We start from the raw sequence: 27,071 nt of genomic DNA on the forward strand, positions 1-27,071 counted from the left end.
GCCTAAGGATATAACAGAGAGAATGATGTTACTGCGACACTTATTTACAAACAAAAAAAAATAGAATTGAAAATTACAAGCACCAATGGATCCTTAAGTTTGAGTTGTGAACACTTAAAGCACTTTGTAGTATCTTTATGAATTATCCTGCGACTTCTACTTAATAAGCAATATAAGAATAAAGTCAGACAGATTGGTACGTGACAGGTTAGCCAAGTGGATAGAAAACAGTAATGGATTCTATCAATATGACCATAGAAGATATACTATAACATGGTGTTTACTTCATTACTTCGAGGGGCAATAAGAGCTAGAGAATTATGGTAGTTTATGTTGGTCCCCGTAGGTGTTTTGATGTGATCAACCAAGTTGGTTAGGTCCTGCTGTGTTTGATCCCTGTGTTTGAGTGTGTAGGAGCTTAGGAGCACAGGAAGTCGAGCGGAAGACGCAGCTAGCGAGAAGGACGACACAGGAAGGGAGCCGACGGGCTCGGTGCGTCCGAAGGACGAGAGAGCTGCGGAAGAGTACTCCGGTGGGCGTGATGAGCATGCGCGGCGTTCGAGGGACGTTAAGCCGGGACGGAAGACTGCTCGAGGAGAAGGCCGGGAATTGGGTTCGGGTGAGCCCTATTCCGGTTGGCCGGGATCACCCAAAAGAACGGAGCTTCAGAAGCCAAAGCGAAAAAGAAAAGGAGTCAACAGAGGCTGAAATTACTGTAGCAGAAATTACTGTAGCAGGAACCTTGAAGGCGCCTTAAACATATTGAAGGCGCCTTCAACATTGAAGGCGCCTTGAAAGGCTTGTTTAAGGCGCCTTGAGCTAGGTCAGTTTGACCGTTTGCGCTGCGGATAAAGTTTTATCCGCTGACCAAGCTGGAGGCGCCTTGGACTCTCGGGATAAGATTTCCAGGACCTATATAAAAGCCCCTGGAGCTACGAAAGTCACAACAACTCAAGCAATCATTGTGTAGCCATTCCTAGCAATAGTTCTAAGCTTCCAAAGTGTAAAAGGCTTCTCCGCCTTCAGAGAAGGAGAATTTTTCTATTGAGCTCTTCATTGCCCTGGATTAACAACCGTCTTGGTTGTAACCAAGTTAACTCCCGGTCTTCTCTGTCTTTCTATATTTTCGTATTGCTTTATTAATTTATTACTATTGCACTAATTGAGTTGAAAGTATGAGGAGGGTATATTTTATTTTTGTTTACAGCAATTCACCCCCTCTTGCCGGCCTCCGCTGCACCTACATTTTATTAGAAATGAAATAGATGAATACCAACCATAGATAATTACAACATCCTAGCGCATGTTGTTAGAATTTACAACAATAAAGATAATATATTATATTCATTTTTTTAATAAACAATAAACCATTATAATTTAACAAATTAACACTTTGATAGTACCAGCTACATATCCCAAATCAGGTTCAGGTTCATATGTGTCGTCAAGACTGATATGATTATTATCTTCAATTGATCTGATAATTGACACATTGTCATATACAAAATATAATAAAATATAATAAAAATACAAAATTATTCGACACATATCCTTGCTACAAATTGGGACAGTTACGCTTGTCATATGATACTCCTCGATGTCCGCACCCATGACAAAGCCTAGAATTTAAGGTTGATTTCTCCTTTGATGATTTTAATATCTCCCCACATCCCTTAGTTCTTATTGTAGAAGGATCAATAATACCAAGACCCTCATCAATGGATTTCTTTCTTTGACTTCTATCACTGTATGTTGTACTAATGGACATCTCTTGAATTTTATTGTAGATATAATCAAATTGTTCATCCAAGAAGGTTGCTCTCTCATTACTCAAAGATGCATCATCAACTAATACTAAAGCTTTATAGGATAACCTCGAGTGCCTCGACATCAAATACCTTTCTGAATCTGGATTATCAATGAAATTTTGCTCCCCTAAAGTATATATTGCTCCAACTTTTGCATCTCGTGTCCATCGTTTGAGTATATACATATCAGGCAAAAGAAACACTTGGTTGATACGAAAAAAAGCTAACATATGTCTGCATGAAATTCCCTTGAACTCAAATTTTATGCAGCTACACGATATATAGTCCCTTTGTTTGTCATGAGTGAGCACTCTTGATTTTGAGGAAGAACTACTTTGAAATTTCATCACATGGTAAACCGCTGAGGCAACTCCTGTAAATGTCTGTTGCACATAATAATTATAACTCTCGGTCATTTCACTTTGAAACTCCAACCATTTCTTTTTTGTGTATAGCTTAACCATTTGAATTTCCATTGGCCAGGTTGTCTTAACCTTGGGATGCTCATTCATATCAATATGATCTGCAACTAACTCATTGTGTCTTTGGTGTCTCAATGCTCTATTAAAACGGGTGATAAAATCCATTAATGAGTTCTTATTTGAGACATATTTATTGAAAAATACATGTGAGCCTTCAGAGCTTTGACTACTTGACATTCTTGTAAAAAATACATGACTAAAATATATTGGAACCCATTTGTGTCGCAATTCATACATCAAGAATAACCAATCATTTTTCTCTAAGTTAGAGAATTTGATAGTCTTTTCCCATGACTTCTCAAAATCATCAGGTGTTATAGAATTTGTAATGACATTCTTTATGTTGTGATAGTGGTTTCGAAAAGTCAAAGGGTCTAATTTTTCTAGGAATTTGTTCAATATGTGCCACAAACAATATCTATGCATTGTTTGAGGGAAAACCTATGCAATAGCTTTTGTCATAGCAGGATCTTGATCAGTGATGATAATGTTTGGTGCACCTTTAGGCATGACTTCTAAAAACTTTGTAAGCAACCAAACAAAAGACTCAGTTTTCTCATCACTAATAAATCTACAACAAAAAAGAATTGTCTAATGATGATTGTTAACTCCTACAAATGGTGCAAAAATCAAGTCATATCTGTTGGTGTTATATGTAGTATCAAATACAGCTATATCACTAAATACACTGTATGCCCTTCTTGATACATGATCAGCCCAAAAGCACCTATTAAATTTTTTATCCGAATCAGTCTCATAATCAAAGAAAAAAGCTGAATTCTTTTCTTGCTCAGATGTAAAAAACTCAATCAGTGTTTCAGCATCAATACCCTTTTGTTCATCCCTAAGATTTCTCTCAAAGTTTCTAATATCTTTTTCTGTGCAACCTACCCACTCAGGGTCTCCATACTCTATCTCTAATAAATGCATTTGTTGATAAGTTGGTATATTGACTTCTGAAAACTGTTTTGTCAATACTTTCTTGGCTACTAAAACACTACGATGTGAGCGTAGCAAATGCACTTTTGATGAAGTCGAGAGCGGATGATTATGGGTTCCTATGAAGTTACAGACAACCCAATTAGGCCCCGTCTGTTTCTTGACAAATGCAATATTTGACTTACAACCCGTTCTAATTGTGTTGCGTGCTATTTCCCTTGTTACTTGATTAGAGTTTGGATGTTTATTGTTCTGTATTAGATCTGTATGCCCTTCTTTAAAGCATACAATTTGTTTCCATGTCACTTCATTTGTCATCTTATTTTTCCTGCTCGTGCTATCCCTTGAACTAAATTCGGCTTCTCGAGCATATTGGTTATAGAACGAATATGCATCCTCTAATGATGAAAATTTCATTCCAATTTTTGGCTTTCGAGCATCTGCAACTTGGGGAATAAATTTTTGATTATCAACTCTATTTTCTTCCATTTTTATGTGTCCTCACATTATATTAGACAATATATAAATAAATACTACATTTTATTTCTTAATGTCTAGTAGGAAACATGTACTTTAGAGTACCTAGAATTTTCAACAGCTTTAACTTCAAGAACTACTTTGCTAATTTTGTTAATGGTCAACATCCACTGAAGAGTAGTCAAGCAAGTAAATGTACACAAATTTTTTAAAATTATTGTGGAGACTATTTTATGCAGACCATCAGATAGAAATACCCAAAATATATTACTTAAACAATAATTAATGCAACTATTGCAAATTGAAGCATATTACTAAAATAACAATTGATGATGAAATTATCTCAAAAAATTAATTATGATATGAATAATGGAATGATTGCTGCTTAGGAAGTAAATGATTTCAGTTCTACATCATGACTAATGAAATAATCATGTGGCAGGAATGGGAATGGAGCTAGTTGAATAGCCATCAAAGAAAAACCTCATTTGCAACTGGAGGAGAGGGAGGAATGCGCCGTCGGCGAGAGAGGGAAGAGAAGCACAAAAACCCTAGATCCCAGCACCTCGTTTGCTTCGGAGGAGAGGGAGGAATGCGCCGCCGGTGAGAGAGGGAAAAGAAGCCAGCAAAAAACCCTAGATCGCAACGAGAGAGGTTTGCTTCGGCAGAGAGCTCGTCGTGCGTCAGCGATAGAGGGAGGCGGCAAGCTTCGACGGAGAGAGATCGCAGCGAGAGAGGTTTGCTTTGACCGAGAGCTCATCGCGTGTCGACGATAGAGGGAGGCGACAAGCTTCGGCGGAGAGAGGGGGAAGAGAAGGAAAAAACAAAGCTTGCATTTTTTGCTTCTATTTCTTTAACTTAGCTGACGTGTTGCTTTAACTCAGCTGGCCACGTCCTTCTTGCCGCACCAAACCGTAGGAGATCCATCCTGTATATATATATATATCCAAGTGTGAGTAGACGGACGTTGGGAAGATGGTGCTCACGTTGAGTGGATGTCGACTGAAGGCGATGTGGACCTCTGATGAGCTAAGCCTGCAACCACAGAGTCGTTAGTATCGAGCCAGGGAGGAGTTCCCCGGTGATGGCCCTCCAACGCCCAAGTCAGCTATCGACGCCAAGCGAATGAAGTAAAGAAGAAAGGAGCAGCAGTGTGGCTATAGCTATTGTAGTCAAAAACATACCTCCGATGAAGCTTTGGGGCTTCTTATATAGAGCTCTCAGGAGGGGCGCACACGTTTCTCGAGGCATGCACGCTTCCCAAAATCATACCTGGAAAGGTAGTGTCAAAAAAAACGTGTCTGACGTCATACCTTAACAGACCGAGCATATCCCTAACGTGACAATGGAAGCTTTCATCGTACGATCTTCCGCCTGGCCATGCCCCTGATCATGCCGCCTGTCGATGACACTGGTCCCTAGGAAGATATTGCCAACTGCTCTCTTTGTTTGCTATTAGGTTGAGCGGGAGAGCTGCTCGGCCAGTCTACCACCAGGGTGATGCAACGGTCGGGCCGAACGCCCACTCGGCCAGTGATTTGATATCCGGCTCTGCCTTGTCAAGCTAAGGCTCCTTCTCTTGTTGGCCCGAGACTGTGTCCATTGCTCTGCCGAGCGGGGAGAACGCTTGATCCTTGTCTTTCCCTACTTGAGTTTCATGAGCGTCGGAAGTTCAGTGTCCGACCGAGCTGTCGAAGTGTCGGGCCAGCTACTCTTCCTGCTAATCAGGAAGGTAGTTCGCTCGATCAGACGCCTGCTCAGGACGTTGACCACTTTGACCTCCTGCCGGGCGGGCCCCACATTAACACCGGATCTATATATATATATATATATATATATATATATATATATATATATATATTTATATATTTATTGATTTATTTATTTTTACTAAGGTAAGTCCGTAAGTCTTTGACTATAACGATAGACTCATTTTTAGGCGACTACGTTTGTGAACGATAGCTTGGTTCGTCGTGCGTAAGGATTCGCCCGTAAGTCTCCTCTTTTTTGCTTCCCCGTCGTGTTTTTTCTCAGCATCTCGAAGTCGTCGTGCGTAAGGATTCGCCCATGGCGTCTTCGAGCAATGCGAAGCAGAAAAGGATAGTCGAAGACGACGAGGAGGAAGACGAAGAGCAAGAAGAAATTATGGAAGAGGTTTTTTTTACCCGATCCCTCCTTTCTACTAGTTTTCTTCCTCAGATCTTCTCACGATCTCAATAAAATTGCTTCAAATCCTTCATTAAAATCCTTTGTTTTTACAGTCCTTTTATTTGGTTGAATATTCTGTTTTCCGTTGGTTTCTTATGTGAATAACTTGATTATGCCGAATGAGTTACATATTTTTTTTAGGAATAAATTGAGGATTTAGATAGACAGGGAATTGCATTCGAGGAAAGAGACACTTTCCGCGAATTAGGTTTGCTTGATGATCTGTGTCCGCTTGTGGGATGGGAATTGGCCCTGGAGTGTCATATCGTATTTCTCTGCTTGATCTTTCCAACCTTTTAACACAAGGTTGAAGATCTGTCATGGGGAGTGATCTGTTTGGGAACCTGACTACTCTGATTGAAGATCATATATAAATCATTTTCTTATTTTATCAATTATTCTATATTCTTTGTTAATTTTATCCTTAAAGGCCACCATTTATAGTCAGATATACTGATCAATTAATGCCACACTTCCAAATAGCACAAGGTTTGTATTGTTCGACATCGCCGTGCAATGCTATTGGTTTGAATCAGTTGTTTGACATGATGGAATGTGGCAGTCAAAATTTCAAATGTATTTTTTTTTTTAAAATCATTGGCATGATATACTTCAGTCAGTGAACTACAAAGTTCTCAATTCTGGCTGGATTTTCAAATTCATTCAGTGTTCAGAAGTAAAAAATTTGGCAGTAAATCATCTTTGTTTAACATTTTATCTTCCATTGGATGACATGTTATGTTTTATGTGGTTTTCTTGGCAGCTTGAGGGTTTTGACGATTTTACACTTGCATCTTCATGGGAAAGGTACCATTTTGTAGTGTGATGGAAGTATGCATCGATCCCTTGCAGGGTGCTTAGGATCAACTTATCTCCCTTTATTCAAGCTTGGATATGAACTGATTCCTATGATTGATTTTTTCTTGATTTCCAGATTAACTGATCCTTTCTTCTTTCTTTTTTGACAAGGTTCATATCTGAAATAGAAGCCATTTGCCGTGCATGGATGGTTGATGGCCATAAGAATTTGGTGGTATGGCGTTTTATCTTTTCATAATTTGTTACACACACTTTTGCAAGATGTAGTTGTAGAGCAAATGAACAATTGCATTAAGATATTCTCATGTTTAGGAACTAGTATTGCAAATTTGTGCAGTTGTTTTAAAACCTTAGCATATGGTGAACCCTATTGCATTTACTTGACAAAGATGTATTGGAATTACAAACTTTCATTTCAAGCAATTGAATTCTGTTTGAAGTAAACAATTTTTATCGATTAGCTGAAATACTTCTTGGATTCAAGAGAAATATTAGGAACCCCGACTAGCCACAGAAGATATGTAGAAACACGAAACAAACTGTTATTCCAGACCAATTCTTTTTTTTTAAGGAAATATGCAGTGTTTATTTGGAAATATAATATGAACATAGTTGAAGTAGGAGTAGGAAGCTTAAAGAGGAAGGAATCAACTACGGAAAAAAGAGGGCATGGAAAAAATCATTGGAGAAAAATTATAAAATATTTTCCATGACTGTTTCCTTTGTCAGAGAGGAAAGAAACAGTGAAAATTTTCAAAACTTTGTTTGTCAAAGATAAAAACTAGAAACATAAGTCAAAAATAGATTTAATATTATTTTTTTAGAATTTTTTCTTGGATTTTAGCAACATTGTATGTGAAAATGAGATTGCAACCCAAATTGGATGGAAGTAATATAGGAGAAAACTAGAAAAAGATTTTATAGCCTTTTCTTCCCTTTTACTTTTCCACTAAAGAAAACGAAGGAAAAGTGTAGCTGGGATTTGTTTCAGTTTTTCTTCTTGATAGGATTGGAAATAAAAATGGGAAAAAAATTATAGTCATTGTTTTTATTCATCGGTGTTATTGTGTATAGTTTCATCCTCTACCTTATACAATGCATCGTGCATATGTCATTTTGTAATCTCACGACGACAACTCCCTAATTTCTCTTGACCGCAACTTCCTTCAATCATGTTAAGGAATAGATAGGTGATCTTTGCCCTATACTAGCTTCCTCAAGTTGTCTGTGCATGAGTTGTATTAGGAAATCTTGGATTCAATCCTACGACACATTAATCCTGCAGAATATTCTATTTGATTTTGTAGAAGGCAAAGAGGTCTCTTCTAGAACAAACTGGGTATGCTGATCCTATGGACTAGATTCTAGCAACTACTCAGTTAAATTATGAAGGACCTTTACCTACTCGTTGTGTTACACTTTGATACGACAGGAAAGGTAACGGAAGCAAGGGAAAGGAAGAAAAGTTCTTAAGTCAGGACCACTATGGGTACTTGAACTTAAGATATTATGATTGAAGTTCACACAAACAGACTTACAAGCACTCAAACAAGCACTCAAACTTACAAGCTTTCTTAGTAGAACTCCGAGTATTTCTCCTATGCCCTTCTAAGATCATTTATGAGGTTTTATAGGTAAAGAGTAGAGGAAAAGGAATAAGATCGGGTACACTTATGGGCCCCATCGCATCTTATCCTTTCACTACTTTTTATCCCATTAACCCGCATTATTGTACTATGGCCATCACTTTAGGCCAATAATACCTTATAATTTATTTCTTCAAAAGTTTGGGCTAAAGAATGCGCCGGCAGTCTTTCAACGAAAAATGGATACATGCTTTCAAGGTTGTGAGGAATTTCTAGTTGTATATATTGATGACATCTTAATATTTTCAGCAGATGAAGAGCAGCATTGTAAACACCTTAATCAAATGCTGGATATATGTCAGAAGGAATGACTAGTACTTTCACCAACCAAAATGAAGATAGCACAACCAGAGATGGAATTTTTGGGGGTTATTATTGGAAACCGAAGGATTAGACTTCAACAACATATAATTAAGAAGATTATAGACTTTGATGAAAAAACCCTTATTTCTTTGAAAGGGTTACGTTCTTTTCTTGGGATTTTAAATTATGCAAGATCTCATATTCCGAACCTGAGCAAGTTGTTGGGACCATTATACTCCAAAACATCCCCACATGGAGATAGGAGATTCAAAGCATCAGATTGGGCAATAATTAAGGAGGTTAAAACACTGGTACAAACTTTACCTGACTTAGAATTACCTCCTGAAAATGCATATATTATTATTGAAACTGATGGAAGTATGGAGGGATGGGGCGGAGTCTATAAATGGAAACATGCAAAATTTGATCCTAAAAAGACAGAAAAAATTTGTGCTTATGCCAGCGGGAATTTTCTGTAATTAAATCTACTATTGATGCGGAAATTTACGCCTGTATGGAAGCTTTGTCAGCTATGAAGATTCATTACTTAGATAAAAAGGAGATTACGTTGAGGACAGACTGTCATGCTATTATTAAATTCTTCAATAAATCTGTAAGTAACAAGCCTTCCCGTGCCCGATGGATAACCTTCACGGACTATATTACTGGCACAAGAGTTGACATAAAGTTTGAGCATATTGAAGGCGTGAATAATGAGCTGGCAGATGCATTATCAAGACTGGTACATCATATCGTGAATAAAGCAACTTTATCTGAAGATCAGATTCAATTATTAAGCCAAGTGGGAGACTCAGTGGAGGAGACTCAAGATGTAAGTGACACGATTAAAGGGGTTCTTGGCAGGACTATAATGGCGTTATTCACAAAGGCGACACTCGAAAAAGATGCTGGGAACTGAGCCCCGGGGAGCCGTTCCTTTGTAAATTATTGTACTATGACTATCACTTTAGGCCAATAATGCGGGTTAATGGGATAAAAAGTAGTGAAAGGATAAGATGCGATGGGGCCCATAAGTGTACCCGATCTTATTCCTTTTCCTCTACTCTTTACCTTTAAAAACCTCATAAATGATCTTAGAAGGGCATACGAGAAATACTCGGAGTTCTACTAAGAAAGCTTGTAAGTTTGAGTGCTTGTTTGAGTGCTTGTAAGTCTGTTTGTGTGAACTTCAATCATAATATCTTAAGTTCAAGTACCCATAGTGGTCCTGACTTAAGAACTTTTCTTCCTTTCCCTTGCTTCCGTTACCTTTCCAAACCCATGGGCACCTAGTGTTAATTTTTTTTTAAAAAAGATTTTTTCACTTCCTTTAGCCTAAACACTAAACCCTAAAAAAATGATTTTTTTAATAAAAAATTTTACACTAAGTGCCCATGCGTTGCCCATAGATGGGTGAGCAGGTAACAAAACTACACACACTGTGTGTGATGTATGTATGTATTTATTTATAAATATTTTATTTTGCCAAATTGAATGACACAATTATCCATCTTGAATCTCAACCAAAGAGATCACGGCTCGAAATTTGAAGCCATGATCTTTTTGCACTAGTTTCTTCGCTTCTACCACACAATCCTAACACGCTTCGAGCATTGCCTCCATTCACAGCCCAACACCACAACCTTTCAATGCTAAGAACGTCCATGCACATTACTAGTTTCAATTAATGGCCAAACAATAAGTCTCGCATGTATTGACCAAAATAAAATCAGATTTTGATACATAATTATTATAACATATTTATGAACCAATCAATATACAATGGTTATTGTCTAAATATCTACTCTATTATATTTATCAATTAACACACCTAAAAGGTCTCTCAATAATTAAATAAAACTTCTAAAAAACCTTCCCTACTCTATTTATCAAATAACTCTTAATGAGATTCCACTTCCTATTCCACCCCTTCCTCAAGACCATGGCATCTACCCTTCCTCAAGATAGCGACATTTGAACTCGGCGACTCCTTCCTTACCTATCCACCTCTCTAGACATCTACCCTTCCAGCACCGTTTGCATTCACAACCCATGACCACATCTTTTCAACGCTGAGAATGTCCATGCTAACACATTACTAGTTTCAGTCGATGGCCAAACAATGACTTTCACATGTGCTGACCAAAGTGGAATGTGATTTTGATACTTTATTACAACAACAACCAAGTCTTGCCCCACTAGGTGGAAGGATAATAAAATCTTATAACATATTTACGAACTAGTCAATATATAATGTTTATTGAATCTTACTATAAGGAATTGCGATAAAATAATAAAATCTATTAAACCTATATATATTTAACAATTTTACTAACTGAATTTACAAATATAATTTTAATCCTTTAATTGTCATGCATAAAATAACTATGTATGGTAAATTATTTTTCTTAATTATTCAAATTTTATATCACTTACTATAGGTTCTTAAACAAGTATAATTTGCCCTCGGAGCTATGGTGCAGTGGCAAGGCATCCAGGTTGTCACCCAGGCACTCGTGGTTCGATCCCCAGCTATGACAAATTTGCAGGAGTTTTTCCTTCAAATGAGGCTCGCAACCAAAGGATGCCGGGCTTCTTGGGCGACCTTGGTGGCTGTTGGAAAAATTCCGTGGGCAGGGTCGGTCACCCCGGGCTAGCTAGGTTTATCATTTTTTTTAACAAGTATAATTTATACACTAATAAACAAGTAAAACTATTTAAATATTCTATATCTTTAAATAATTGAATCATGAATTAAAATCTCGAGCTGTTTCGCGTTCCGCCCGTCGACCAGCACAAGCACACCTCTGGCGTTAGTGCGCCGCGTTGCATCCGGGCTTCGTCGGGTAGGCCTAGCCACGCATGCCAGTGGTCGTTGCGGAACAGAGGAAAGTTTTTAACTTAGACTTTAATTAAATAATTTAAGTTAAAAATTTTAATCAACTCCTAGCTATGATTGAGATAATTTAAATATACTTAATTAAAACCTAATAAAATTATCCCATTATATATATATATATTTTAATTTTTAAATATTTAGATTAATTTTTTTATTTTTAGTTAATATATTTTCTATTTTAAAAATACCGAAACTATATTGGTATGACACGATACAGTACCGAAACTGTATCATTTTTGTCCGGGACCGAAACCTCACGGTTCGAGATTTTAAACCATGATCTGAACAATAATTTACGGAAAAGCTAATTCATTGGCAATATTAGAATCCAAACTAAATGTCTCTTAAAATTCTGTGATAACACCTACTAGTTTTTCATTTCTAATCTAATTAATTTATTCTTTTTGTTTGTTCACGTACAGCGATAGTTTGAGAGTGCATTCAATCCTTTATCTTCTGAATTCTAATTAAAGAAACACTGTTTAGCGATGCCAAAAGATATGTTTTTCTATAAGTTTGAACCAAGTTTAATCTAATTTATAGGTTTGCTGGGCCAAGGCTTGAAATAAATCTCTCACTATACTTTGGTTGTTTCTGGTATTGAAAACCTTTATTTTTTAATTTTAATTTCTAATTTTTGTTTTCTTAAATGATTCCCCCAATGTGCAATATGTTGGTATTCACTGTGCAACACTTTATGTCTTTTTGCCTATGCAATTGTTATGAAATTTTGTATAATTTTGTCCTATATTATATCTTTAGGCTGTATACTACTATGCCTGCATCAATTACACAGTAGCATACTAAGAGTTGAGCTCTGTATTATACTTCTCTTTCTGTGGTATGTAGCTGCAAGTTCCATGCTACTGTTTACATCATACTATCATAATTTTAAATGTGGCATATAAACAGAACCTCAAGCCTTATTAATACCTTGTAGATCTTGGACTATTTGTTGTTCAATGTGATGCAAGACTCAACTTGTGTTTGATCGACAACGCTAGGTGCTCATTGTGCTACTTAAGCAGTTAGGAACTAAGTGCTACTTATATTGTACCAATAAAATAGATATGATACATCTTCCCTGTCTAAGGATTACTATTTTCTTTTGCAGCAAAAGGGTGCAGAACAATTGGGTTCACGAACAAATTTGTATAAGGTCAAATCTGAGATAAAGTATAGTACAAAATTTTACCGCATTGAGCATTACTTTGGTGTCTCTAGTAATGGTAAATGAATATTGAAGTAAAGTTCTTTCTTTTCTCATAATAAATGTGACTGCTGGCCCCTTAATTCAAATTGTCACAGGCAAAGCTGCAGATTGGGATGACAATTTGCATGATCTGCAGTTGTCTTTTGGCGTGTCTGATTTTCTGGTATGTTTTTTATTTTCCATTTATGCTTAGAACTTGCTTGGTAGGTTTCTCACGAAACTAATACATGTTTCTCGTAGCATTGACCAATAACCATTAACAATATAATAGCGTGATGTTACAGTTCACATGGCGCACACTGTTTTTCCTCATAAACTACCCTAGATGCTACTTCTTGGTTGATATGTAAATCTAATATGCTGCACAAAGAAATTTCTAAATTTCTAAATATTCACTAGTAAAGCATCATGTATATTGGTTGAAACATAAAACTTACTGTGTAGTGGGGTATCAATTACAATCAGTTAAATAATTGTCTTAAATGGTTCCATAATGATAGATACAGTTTGGAAATAGAGGAACATCTGCTTGGGTTATTTTAGAAAAAATTTTCAATTCAATAATTAGCTAGCTTACCTGAATACCTGGTCACCAAGTATGTGTTGATTAATGGAGATATAAATAGAGGAACATCTGCTTGGGTTATTTTAGAAAAAATTTTCAATTCAATAATTAGCTAGCTTACCTGAATACCTGGTCACCAAGTATGTTTGATTAATGGAGATATAAATCTGAAGATTGTGGGCCATTATTACAGGCTGAATCAAAAAAATTTGCTAAAACAATTCATAATATTGAATGGTGGAACCAAGCATTATGTTGTTGAGCCATTCTGTGGTTGGGTTTGCAAATAAAACTGTTAGTGTCTATAGTGTCTTAAAAAATTATTTATCATTTTGTTAGGAATTTATTACTTCCAAGTTTCTACATGACATGGGGGAAGATGAGGAAAGTTTCTGCTAAATGCTGAGAAGATTCTTGTACTTTTGGAAATTATGTCTTGTTATATCTCCAAGAATATTCTGTGGAATATCTTTGTTAATCATAGGAATTCTTAAATATAGAGAATCTCTCTTATTTCTCTCCCTTTTTTCTCCTATTGTTTTTTGTTCCTTTGTTCTATATATCATTTTTTTATGTATTCATTTTCTTAGTTTGTGGGTTATTGTCCATATAATACATAGTCTCCATGTGTCGAGAAATGACAAGGACAAATTGTATTTATCTAGCATAGGTTTTAAATCTTGTGTCGTGCTGGTCGACATAGGTAAAACTTTCCATTCCGTTTGTTGATTGACATACAAGAAGACATGAAACTCCCAATTTTTACCATGAAACCCACTACTGGTTGCTGCCTAACACCCTATCCATCCCCTCATGGCTAATCGAAACCCACCATGCCCCCTCATCATCGGTCTAAACCCTCTGCATCCTTGGCTAACAAGTTTTTCTCACCCGTGCTATTTGCTTGTCCATGAGGATTGGTACACTTCTCTTAGTTCTTTTTATTTTTTCTTTTAATTTCATTGCTCTCCTACTTCCTTATGAATCAACAACTGTAGGAGAACATAACATCTTATTATTGTTTTAGAAGAATCACATCTGATTGATGTCCTTGCCATTTTTCTCCTTGATTTTAACAGTGAATATTTATCTGGGATAACTTCTAACTTCTCCTAAAGTTCTGTCACTTTCATTTTTTGTGCAAGTGGCTATTTTTGTCACCATTTTTTTTGGTCATGACGATGTTATTCTCATTTCCTAGTTATACTTATGCTAATATAACTAGTTAACAACCATACATTTTTAGTCTGTAATTATTAATGTATGTTTTACTTTCACAACCAGGTTGTTGCACCTGTAAGTGCTAGTGGGGTAGTTCTTGATGCACCTGAATCTACGAAATTATTAAGTGCTGTTGCAATTGCTTTGACAAATTGTGGCAGGTTAGTTGCCTAGTCAAAAGTTCTACTACCCAGCCATCTATTGTTTTTTTCGTCAGTCTATGTTCTTGGTTTTGTAGTTATTACTTTCTTGAACACAGTATATAGTGAACTTAAGAGAAATATAACATGATATTGCACATGTAGGCTAAGAGAAGTTTGTTGGAAGAAGTAAAATAGGACATAAGTGACAAGATATTGCACATGTAGTCTACTTTTTTTTCTGGCAAGAGATTAACATGGACATTTTCTGTTGAGACCCTTGGCTATGGACCACGTAATGGGACGGTTTACCGGCTAGTCGGCAGGATCAACCTTCGTCTTCTTGGTTTTACGACCTTGACAGCCTATGGTGATAGGGGGGGGGGGGGGGGGGGGTTTGAGGCTCGAGGAAATTAGAGAACCTCTCGATCTATGGATTTATTTATTTTTTTAAAACTCAATGATAATCTGTCTTGCATTATTTCAACCATTTAAATACAACTAGGGCGTTCCTTCTCGACGAAGGAAGAATACAACCCCTGAATAAGAAAGGTTTTATTTTTACTAAAAATAAAAAGATACTAGACTCAATTCTACTTAAAATAAAAGATACTTGACTCAAATAAAAATCAATTACTATAAATTATTATAGCTGAATCAATTCTCTTGATTTGCACCATCCTTTCTAAATCTGCTTCTCTTGATTTGCACCATCCTTTCTAAATCTGTCGTGCGTGTATCTCTTATATTTGATGGGCTCCAGGTTCTCTTTTGTTGTATGGACTCGTTCCATAACATTACTCCCTCCATGAGAAACGGGTTTGTTCGCAAACACGAATGATGGGTAATGTTCCATGATAGTCACTGCATCTTCCCATGAAGTCTCGACAGGGGATAAGCCCTCCCAATGAACCAGAATTTGGGAGCGTCCACGATGTGAGCGATAGTCGAGAACTGCTAGAGGAGAAGGAATGTAATCTTCCTGATGTATGGGGGGAAGAGTGGGGACGCTAGGGATGCTGCCATGATATTTCTTTAAAGAGGACACATGAAAAACTGGGTGGAGCTTGGCGTGGTCTGGCAATTGGAGTTTGTAAGCGACATTACCCACACAGTCAATGATTTTAAAAGGCCCATAAAAGCGAGGAGACAGTTTTGAATGGTTCTTGGACACTAAACTTACTTGACGATAAGGCTGAAGCCTCAACAACATTGGATTAGTAAGCTGCTGGGTTTTGATTTTCTCATCGAATATCGAGCAGGCCGAAACAATGTGGCAGCAGATGCACTTTCACGTCGTAACAACAATAATGGATAGTTGACCGCTATCTTCGTGCCTAAATTAAATTTAACAGAGGACATCCAATCTGAATACTCTACTTCCCCGGAAATTCAGCACCTTATTGAGGTGTCACAGCGAGTTTACGCGATCCTGGGACCGGTAAACTTGGCTCTGATACCAATTTGTTGAGACCCTTGGCTATGGATCGCGTAATGGGACGGTTTACCGGTTGGTCGGCATGATCAACCTTCGTCTTCTTGGTTTTACGACCTTGACGGTCTATGGTGGTAGGGGGGGATTTGAGGCTTGAGGAAATTAGAGAACCTCTCGATCTATGGATTTTTTTTTTTTTAAACTCAATGATAATCTTTCTTGCATTATTTCAACTATTTAAATACAACTAGGACGTTCCTTCTCGACGAAGGAAGAAGACAACCCCTGAATAAGAAAAGTTTTATTCTTACTAAAAATAAAAAAAATACTAGACTCAATTTTACTTAAAATAAAAGATAATTGACTCAAATAAAAATCAATTACTATAAATTATTATAACTGAATCAATTCTCTTGATTTGCACCATCCTTTCTAAATCTGCTTCTCTTGATTTGCACCATCCTTTCTAAATCTGCTGTGCGTGTATCTCTTATATTTGATGGACTCCAGATTCTCTTTTGTTGTATGGGCTCGGTCCATAACATTTTCATTTTATATATGTTTCCTGCAGTTTCTTGTAGACTTTTTATGATAACTATCCTGTCAATGATTTAGGGCTTCTTAAGAACATAATAATTAAGACAATTTTGTTTACTTTGGGGAGATAACTAGTTCATAATCCAATACTACATTGTTGTGCATATCCAAATAACTTGTTCATTAGTTTAATTTCATATAGCTGAGTAGCATATAATTAATAAGTGACATGCAATCCAATCATTCCTCAGTAAATTCTGTGAATGAGTAGAATCTAGGGAAACTAGCTAACATTCTGGTGTGGATGGTTGATGTTTTTGTATGTTCGTTTGGTTCATAGACCAAGCAGACGTTACTAATAGTTTATAGTTTCCATGCAGTAATTGGCCTGCATTTGTTCCAGTGCATGATCCTTCTCGAAGAGCATATATTGGAATCCAAAATTTGGGCCTTATATTCACCAGAAGGTTTGATGCTGATAGGATTGCCAGTCAGGTCCCAGTAAGGCTCATGCATTTGGAGGGTCTTTATGAGTTATTTATCTCAAAATTTGTAAGTCACTGAACTCTAAATTGATTTTATTTCTTCTTATTAAGATTCTAACAGATTACTCTCTAGGCAATTGCAGGTTAGCCATCTGTGATTGAGATAATCCAATCTCACTTTGCCTTCTTAATTGATTTTCATGTCACTGGCACATTGATCTCTTACCACTTGAGATATTCTTCTGTTTTCTCTTTTTCACCTAAATAACCTACGAAGTTTTTAAGCTTTTGTATTCACTACAAGAAAAATTTAGATTCCCCCTCCTCATCTTTCTACCTATGATCTATTTACTTGGAAACTTCTATCACCTTTAGGACCTAAGATGACACGGTCAAGACCATGAACACCAGTGTGGCACCACCAATGATGGGAGGGATTTCATTCGTAAAGCTTATGATCCCATCGGTTCCTCAATTCTCCACTTTGGGAATTACTGAAGCTTTTGGTCTATGATTCTTCATAGGTCAAGACAATTATATGAGGCCATCAACGCTGAACATTTGAGTAGGTATCAGCTATCCTCCAAGAGCTTGACAAGGATGAGGAGCTATCTAGGTTATCATAATGATAAGCTGGGAGGAAAAGAAAGAAGATGGCAAGAGACGTTCATGGGGAGGAATGGAAGAGGAGCTCAAAGTGAGGAAGAGGAAGTAATGGGGAGTTCATGGAGTTTAAGAAGAAGATGAAAGTAGATTTCATGGAGAGGAAGAGAAAACATATCAGAGTAGTTCATAGAGATGAAAAAGAAAGAAGATGGAAGAGAAACTCATGGAAAGGGAGAGGAAGAACTGAAGAAGATAATAAGAGGAGTTCAAGTTCATGAAGTGGAAGCGGATAAAGCATGAACGAGATGAAAATCAAAATATAATTTTGCCCATTGTCATAGTAAGATAGACGAATGATATTCCATTTATTTAATAAACAACCAACTACAATATCTCATGAGTGGGTATGGGGAGATGTTAAGTGCTAATGAAGGTAAACATTAGCGGAATAAAGTGCTAAAAAAATAAGGAAAAAATGTAATGACGTGATTAACTAGGTTGGGGTAGACTACATAGTGACTTGGTTTGATTGTTGGTTCAAGTTGTTTTGTATTGATTTATCTTAGTCCCAAGACTTTGCGTATGCTTATGCAGTGGTCACCAGAAGATTGGTGATTGGTGAATGGACTGAATTCGAGATTATGGTCACTAAAAACTTTCACTTTGAGCAATACTTAACGAATTGACCGCAGGTCTAGACAATTGAGTGGACAAAAAGTTTAGTTGCTTGGTGATATAGCCATTGGTGGCTCAATGATACCTTTTGCATTAGTCAAGTGAGCCTATTTTTAGTCAACTAGAGGTTGAAAAATATGTTTGGTGGAGCTATTATTATATAAGTGCTCAGAGTTTTAATTCAACATCTTCATATAAAAATATTTTTGTTTGTCCAATGAATAAGTGCTCAAATTCCAATATTTAACACACGTCCTTAGGAATATCCTCTCATCTAAGATTGATTTACATTTTATCATCTTTGAGAGAAGAGAGCATATTGCAATCATATTGATATTGTAAGATGCTTACTCCATTACTTTTTGTGAAGGAGTGATTTTAGTGTGTTAGAACTAATAGAATTAAGATATTTCTATAATGGTATGATATTGTCCACTTTGGGTCTAAGCACTCATGGTTTTATTTTTAGGCTCAACCCAAAATGCCTCATGCTAATAGAGATATCTTTCCCTTATAAGTCCATGATCCTTTTCATGTGTTTAATGTGGGACTTTATTTGCAACCATTGCAATCCAACAATCCCCCCCTCAAAACTAAGAACCTTTGCCTCAAGCCTATTCGTGTGATGTCATCTGAACCTTGACTCACCAGGACTTTCCTGTCCCTTGGTCCAATCGACCTACTAGGACTTTCTTACCCCTCAATTCACCCGACCTACTAGGACTTTCTTGCCCCTCAGTCCAACTGACTTACTAGGAATTCTTTGCCTAGCCACAACTAGGACTTCTCTGCTGTGTCTGGTCGTCTTGATGCAGACATGGGAGCCCCTACTTCCTTTGTTAGAGGTCAATATTCCATCCACATAGCTCAATGACGGTTAGTCCTTCTGGCAGTTTGGGCTCTTATACTAATTGTTAGGACCGATAGAGTTAGAGGGAGGAGGGTGAATAGCTCGCTTCGATTTCTTCTTTGCAGCGGATACTTAAGTCTAGAACCCCACAATGTTAATAATTTAATTTACTTGATCTCTACCTCCTTGAGGTGACTAATCCAAGGGTCCACACCAGTAGTCACAGATTCCACTATGAACTTCTCCTTCTCGGAACAAACCGAAGGTGGAGAAACCTTTCAAAACAAAACTTTAAAGAAACTCTCAAAAGAATACAACAAGGATAAGAAGAGAGAAAAGATTGCAATGTCATGACTTGATTATTCTTCTCTTGATTGCTTGAGGATTGAAGATGAGAGCTTCACTGGAGAATAGTAATAGAACAATTGTCTTCGTTGTGTCAAAATCTCCCCTTTTAAACAATTTGAAATCTAGATGTTTCTTATCTTTTCGCTGCTGCCAATCGATTACGGTGTGTTTGACATGCCCGTTGAGCGATAACAATTCTAGATCGACGGCTGAGCTTATTCCATTTTGAATCCCAATCGATTGGTATCAAACCTTGATCGATTACCCATCTTAATTGATAAGTTAATCGATTTGGGAGCCTTCTATTCTCGTGAAGAAACCTTCTCAATTGACCAGCCAATCGATTGAAGAGTTTTCTGTTCTCGCAAAGAAAGCTCTGAATCGATTGGGAAACTTTTTGTTCTTGCATGAATGACTTCTCAATCGATCCGCAAATTGATAAGCTAATCGATCCGGGAACGTTATGTTCTCACGCGAGTGGCTTCTCAATCGATCGACTAATCGATTGGGAATTCTTAATCGATTAGATAATCGATCCGGGAACATTCTGTTCTCGCGAAGTTGCTTTTCAATCGATTATCCAATCGATTGATGGTTTCTCAATCGATCCATCAATCGATTGATATATTCTTTTGCTTCCGGATTTTAGGTTTTAGCTCATCAATCAATTGGCAAACTTACCCATCATTTGGTATATCCTAAAACATGATTTTTATCCCTAAACTCAATCGATGCCAGATGGACTTCTTGTTCCTTGAATTTTGTGCCTACAGCTTCCTCATCTCTGGGTCTTCATGCCAAGAATCCGGTGTCTTCAGTCTTTTGACATGCAAAGACTTTTTCTTGCTAAGAATCTGGTCACCGACCTTCTTGGACTTCTTCCATCTTGCACACTCGTAACTTGAGTTAGATCTAACATATTGACCTAAACTTAAATAACTGTCAACACATTGAAATTTATGGGGCATGATTGCACCAATAATCTTTCCCTTTTTGATGTTTGACAATTTATTTAAGTTTAGGCTAATTTCTAACATATCATAATAACAACAAGATGATAAACAATGATATCAATATATTATCAAATCATCATGTCATTATCAAACGAGCAAGAACTTCATATCAAACAAACATGAGTTAACTTCATATCAAACAAGCATGAACTTAAATCTCATATTTCTCCCCCTTTGCCAAATATCAAAATGAAAGAAAAACTCCCCTTCAATATGTGCACCATAAACCAATGAAACTACAGGTACACCCCTACGTATCATGCAAGCAACCAATCAAACACTATGATAACAAGACGAAGTACACCTCCGTCACAACATAAATCCATAAAAATGGCAAATTTCACACGCAAATAGTAGTTGAAGTACAAACCAGAAAAGGCAAGTCATAAAAACACCTATACAAAAGGTGTAGTCTATATAAGTCATATAGAGACATAAAACTCAACAATGTCATCATCAGCAAGATCAGTAGCAGCAGTACTCGGAGAAGCATCTACAATAGAAGGAACAACATTTGCTGGAGGAGGAAGCTAAGAAGGATGGCCCGACATCCAAGAGCGTACTAGAGCAGTCAGAGAATCAATGCTCACCTGCAGATCACTTTGTCGGCGCCAATGGTGGCAAGCTCCGTGCGCACCTCAGCTATATCCATGAACATCTCCTCAAAATGAGTGTCCATGGTCTCCTCGAGCGCAAGAAGATCTCCATCTCCAGCATAAGGATCAGGTGCATCAACAGCCTCCACTAGAATAGCTGTCACAGGAGCTGGTGCCTGTCCTGCCCCCCTAGGTCGTGCCCTCGGTCCCTCACCTAGTGCAAGGTCATCGATCCATCGCATGCCATCCGAACCAGTCTCTATCCCAGATTTTAAAAAGGACCGCATTGATATCCTGGATTAGTTGGCAGTCATAGGCTCCAATTTCCTTCGAGAAACATCAATATGCATGGATTACAGTCATTCTATAATAATGTTGCCAAAAGGCATATGGACTGTACCATGCACAGGCACCAGATGAAATGAGTGATGTAATTAAAGATGTTCAACACGATATTGACATCAAGAGCATGCCGAAGGGTGTATAACATAAATAGATGAGGTGGTCTGATAACAGCTAGGGCACGCGAGACAATAGGTAAAAGAAAGTGAATAATCACTTTAAACAATGTATTGTCTCTAATCGAGATTTCAAGAGCAGAGAAGTTATTAAGATGTGCATTTGGTCGGATGAGATCAACCAAATAAATGCTCATGTAAGGAAGATACGGTGATATGCTCTAAGGTGGGCGTAGCAACTCAGGCAACACGGGATAGAATACAAAGTCGTTCGAGGGACGACACCCTAAAAAGGTTTGAAGAATATCAAAAGAGAAATCCAAATTGCACTTGGTGACACGAGTTCGATAGTGCACCCCATCAGATTGTGCAAATTGTTGTAAAACTTAGAGACTAGCCCTACATTGACACTCTGCTCACAATAAATGATAGATTCGAGTTTATAGTGTTCAATGAGGGCATACACACTAAAGCAGAAATCATGGAAGAATTGTCTATCAATGGATCTAGAAGAAATAAGTTTAAAGGTATTTTTGCTGAAGGCTTGCTAAAGAGTAGCATTAGGGAAACAAGAGTCAGTGGGAGGTTGAGGACGGGTAGAGGTCAGGATGACCCCTCATTGGACTCGTTAGCCTTTTGCTTCTTTTTAAGCATGATCAATGAAATGCAATCCAAAAATCAACAACAAAATGCAATGAATGATGCATGAATGAAATGAGAACAAAAACAATGCGATTAGAGCATTTGCAAAAATTCTAAGAAGAAAGAAACCTAATGAAATGGAGATTGAGGTTAGGGTTTACTTTGGCGGTGCCATCTAGAGCGTAATGTAGGGGACTGGCTTCTAAGGGAAGAAGAGGAAGCAGTTGGTTGAACGATGAAACCGGTTGGAATCACCTCTCCACTAGCCTCGCAACACCCCAAAGTGAGGAAGAGGTCTCGAGAACTGAAGAGGCACTAATGGATACAAGTCTAGGTTTACCAGGGCCAAAGGTTGTTAGAAAAGAGCGCTGGAGACAGAGAGGGAAGCCACGCAACAATCGGCGAGGGAGAGGCGGAAAGTTAGGGTTCGGGAGGAAGTTGTGCTTGCGATTACTTCGAGCACGAGGTTTAAAATCGCGTAAGTGAATCGATCGGATAATCAATTAGGAGGGGTATTCGATTTGGATTGATTGAATCGATTACCTGATCGATTCAAAGAGAATATGTGCGCACACGAAGATTTACCAATCGATCAAGGTTCTTATTGAATCGATCCAGTAATCAATTCCAAGGCTTTATGTGAGAAATAGCAGAGTTTCTAATTGATTGGTGACTGTCACCCATCGATTGAGATTACTGAAGCTCCAAAAACCTGATTTTTTAGCCATATTGCCCCCTTTTTCAATTGTGATGAGTTTCCTTATGAATATAAGATGTAGTTATGATAGAAATCTGAATTTAAATGTGTCAAAATGGTTAGTTAAGGATTTCTTTGTTGAAATGTTCGAGCATGATCTTCGGGAAACACATACATATTAATTTTGTATTGGTCTTCCCTATGATTGGTCAAGTCAATGATTCATAAAATATTTTTAACCCTCTTGCTCAAAGTAATGTATCATAACAAACATTATGGTCAAGAGGATTGATCCTAGCATCTCACTCTCATCTAGATAAATCAAAAACACAAATAAGGTAAAACCTATATTTTTGTGAGATGCATTTTAAGGTACGATCAGTTTCATTTAGTTTCATTCTTGAGGTGTTCATGAAGGGTTGTTTAATGAACAAAACACATTCCTAATTCTCTTCGCAAATAACTAAGGGTTGAATTTTGATTCAACATAACTAAGGATAATATCACCTCTAGCCACATGATCTCGAATAAAGTGATGTTTTACCTCAATGTGTTTTTTTCTTAAATGGTGAACCAAATTTTTGGTCAAATTTATGGTACTCATATTATCACAAAGAACTTGTACATTTTTATATATGAATTTATAATCCTCTAAAGTGTGAGTCATCCATAACAATTGTGAAACACACTCTCCTATAGCTATATATTCGGCTTTGGTTGCGGAGAGTACTCTCCCATAGCTATCTATTTGGCTTCGATTGCGGAGAGTGCTACACAATGTTATTTTCTACTTGACCAACTAACTAAAGAGGATCCCAAAAATTGACATCCACTATTAATACTTTTGCGATCCAATTTGCACTCGGCATAATCGGAATCGGAGTACCCCACAAGATCAAAAGTTTCGGTTCTAAGATATCAAAGACCTACATTTTGAGTTCCATTAAGATAACGAAGAATTCGTTTGACCGCACATAAATGTGACTCCTTGGCATAAGATTGATGTCTTGACACCGGAGATTTACCCTTTTTTTTGTTGTCATTGAAGATCTTCTTGACATCCTTCTTGTCGAACCTCCTAGAACGTCTCATCATTTTTCGAACAAAGTTTGCCAGCTCACTTGATGATAGCTCCTCATCACTATCACTCTCTTATTCAGATTTGGAAGAGGACTGTTCCTTCTTCTTTTCGTTGCTTTTCTTCTTACTCTTTTCACCTGCAACCAAAGCTATACGTTTCTCCTTATGCCAAAATATCAATCTTGTACCAAGGAATCACATTTATGTGCGGTAATTCTTCGTTATCTTAAGGAAACTCAAAATGTAGGTCTTTGGTATCCTAGAACCAAAACTTTTGATCTTGTGGGTACTCCGATTTCGATTATGCCATGTGCAAATTGGATCACAAAAGTACTAGTGGTGGATGTCAATTTTTGGGATCCTCTTTAGTTAGTTGGTCAAGTAGAAAACAACATTGTGTAGCATCTCCACAATCGAAGCCTAATATATAGTTATGGGAGAGTGTTTCACAATGTTATGAATGACTTACACTTTGGAGGACTATAAATTCATATATAAAAATGTACAAATTTTTTGTGATAATGTAAGTACCATAAATTTGACCAAAAATTTGGTTCACCATTCAAGAACAAAGCACATTGAGGTAAAACACCACTTTATTTGAGACCATGTAACTAGAGATGATATTATCCTTAGTTATGTTGAGTCATAATTCAACTTGGTCGATATTTTCACTAAACTACTTCCCAAAGCTGGATTTAGTTATTTGCTAAGGGAATTAGGAATGTGTTTTATTGATTAAACAACCCTTCATGATCACTTCAAGAATAAAACTAACTAAAACTGATCTTACCTTAAAATTCATCTCACAAAAATATAAGTTTTACCCTGTTTTTGTTTTTGATTTATCTAGATGGGAGTGAGATGCTAAGATCAATCCTCTTGATTATAATGTTTGTTATGATGCATTACTTTGAGCAAGAGAGTTAAAAATATTTTATGAATCATTGACTTGACCAATCATGGGGAAGACCAATACAAAATTAATGTGTATTTGGTCCGAAATCATGCTTAGACATTTTAACGAAAGAAATCCTTAACTAACCATTCCGACATATTTCTATCGTAACTACATCTTATATTCATAAGCAAACTCATTACAATTGAAAAAGGGGATGACATGGGCTAAAAAATTAGGTTTTTGGAGCTTCAATAATCCCAATCGATTGGTGATGGAAACTCTGTGATTTCTCATAGAAAGCCTCGGAATCGATTACTGGATTGATTTAGTAAGAACTGATCGATTGGTAAATCGTTGTGTGTGCACAAATTCTCTTTGAATCAATCAAGTAATCGATTTGGTCAATCCAAATCAATTACCCCTCCTAATCGATCATCCGATCGATTCACTTATGCGATTTTAAACCCCGTGTATGAAGTAATCGATTCAAGCACAACTTCCTCCCGAGCCCTAACTTTCCGCCTCTCCCTCGCCGATTGTTTCACCGCTTCCCTCTCCGCTTCTCTGACAACCTTAGGCCCTAGTAAACCTAGACTTGTATTCCTTAATTCCTCTTTAGTTCTCAAGCCCTCTTCCTCACTTCGGGGTGTTGCGAGGCTAGTGGAGAGGCGATTCTAGTGGGTCTCGTCTTTCGACCAGATGCTTCTTTTTCTTCCCTTAGAGGTCAGCTCCCTACATTACGCTTCAGATGACACCATCAAAATTAAACCCTAACCTCAATCTCCATTTCATTAGGTTTCTTTGTTCTTAGAATTTTTGCAAATGCTCTAATCACGTTGCTTTTGTTCCATTTCATTCATTGCATTTTCGGTTGCATTTCATTGATCATGCTTAGAAAGAAGCAAAAGGTTAACGAGTCCGGTGAGGGGTCATCCCAACCTCTACCTCGTCCTCATCCTCCCACTGACTCGTTTCCCTAATGCTGCTCTTCAGCAAAAATACCTTTAAACTTATTTCTCCTAGATCAATTGATAGACAATTCTTCCATGATTCCCGCTTTAGTGTTTATGCCCTTATTGAACACTATAAACTCGAATCTATCGTCTATTGTGAGCAGAGTGCCAATGTAGGACTTGTAATTTTACAACAATTTGCACACATTTGATGGGGTGCACTATCAAACCCGTGTTGTCAAGTGTAATTTGGATTTCTCATTTGATATTCTTCAGACCGTTTGGGGTGTCATCCATTGGACAACGACTTTGTATTCTATCCCATGTTGCCTGAATTGCTGCCCCCACCTTTTGAGCATATCATCATATCTTTCATGCATGCACATTTATTTGGTCGATCTTGTCTAGATGGACCAAATACACATCTTAACTTCTCTGCTCTTGACTAGGGAATATAGCAGATACTAAAGTGATATCATAGTAAATATCCATACCTGAAACCATATCCTAGGCTAGTAAGGTCGGGAATAGTACAAACCTGCTACAGTACTGCTCATAACTACAAGAGCATCATGTGAGGTATACTACCAATAAGTACATCAGTGTCTAAACACATACCTCAGGTATATATCTCAACTGTGAGCATATCAACATAAGTAAGCAACAACAATATAAATAAGCAATAGCAGCATAAGTAAGTAATCAGCAGATATAATAATAACAGCGTATGCACGGATGGTCACTCCCGCCCACCCCTCTGCACCATGACCCCTGTATGGTCGAGAGGCCGGGACAATGACAGACTGTACACCACTCTAGCTACCACTACTCTCGAGTGGCCGAGGGGACAGTTGCATAGCAGCTGAATAGCTACGTCTGCGACGGGGTCCCTGTTGCCGGCGACTCCAACTATCACTACTCATGAGTGTGCGAGTGGGGGCCACGACAGGAGAAGCGGCACGCTCCAGCTACCACTACCCATGAGTGTCCGAGCGTGCGACCCTGGCCAACGACCGTCTCAACCACAAGGGAGCCAAAGTCGCCGACATGCATGCAATGACATGATGCGTAAAAT

General features: G+C 37.6%; 1 protein-coding gene across 1 annotated transcript in view; it reads left to right on the forward strand.

Annotated features, from left to right (window-relative positions):
- The first annotated feature begins 5,615 nt into the window (after positions 1-5,615).
- The window catches only part of LOC122034992 (rab3 GTPase-activating protein catalytic subunit-like), a 61,358-nt gene continuing 39,902 nt past the window's right edge, over positions 5,616-27,071 (forward strand). Inside the window, exons 1-7 of the mRNA XM_042594352.1 lie at positions 5,616-5,860; positions 6,678-6,721; positions 6,884-6,947; positions 12,696-12,810; positions 12,890-12,957; positions 14,644-14,741; positions 17,073-17,244. Coding sequence (XP_042450286.1) covers positions 5,774-5,860; positions 6,678-6,721; positions 6,884-6,947; positions 12,696-12,810; positions 12,890-12,957; positions 14,644-14,741; positions 17,073-17,244 — 648 coding nt within the window. The 5' untranslated portion in view covers positions 5,616-5,773. The remainder of the gene's footprint in view (positions 5,861-6,677; positions 6,722-6,883; positions 6,948-12,695; positions 12,811-12,889; positions 12,958-14,643; positions 14,742-17,072; positions 17,245-27,071) is intronic.

This window comes from Zingiber officinale, chromosome 11B (assembly GCF_018446385.1).
Source record: "Zingiber officinale cultivar Zhangliang chromosome 11B, Zo_v1.1, whole genome shotgun sequence".
NCBI classification, from domain to species: Eukaryota; Viridiplantae; Streptophyta; class Magnoliopsida; order Zingiberales; family Zingiberaceae; genus Zingiber; species Zingiber officinale.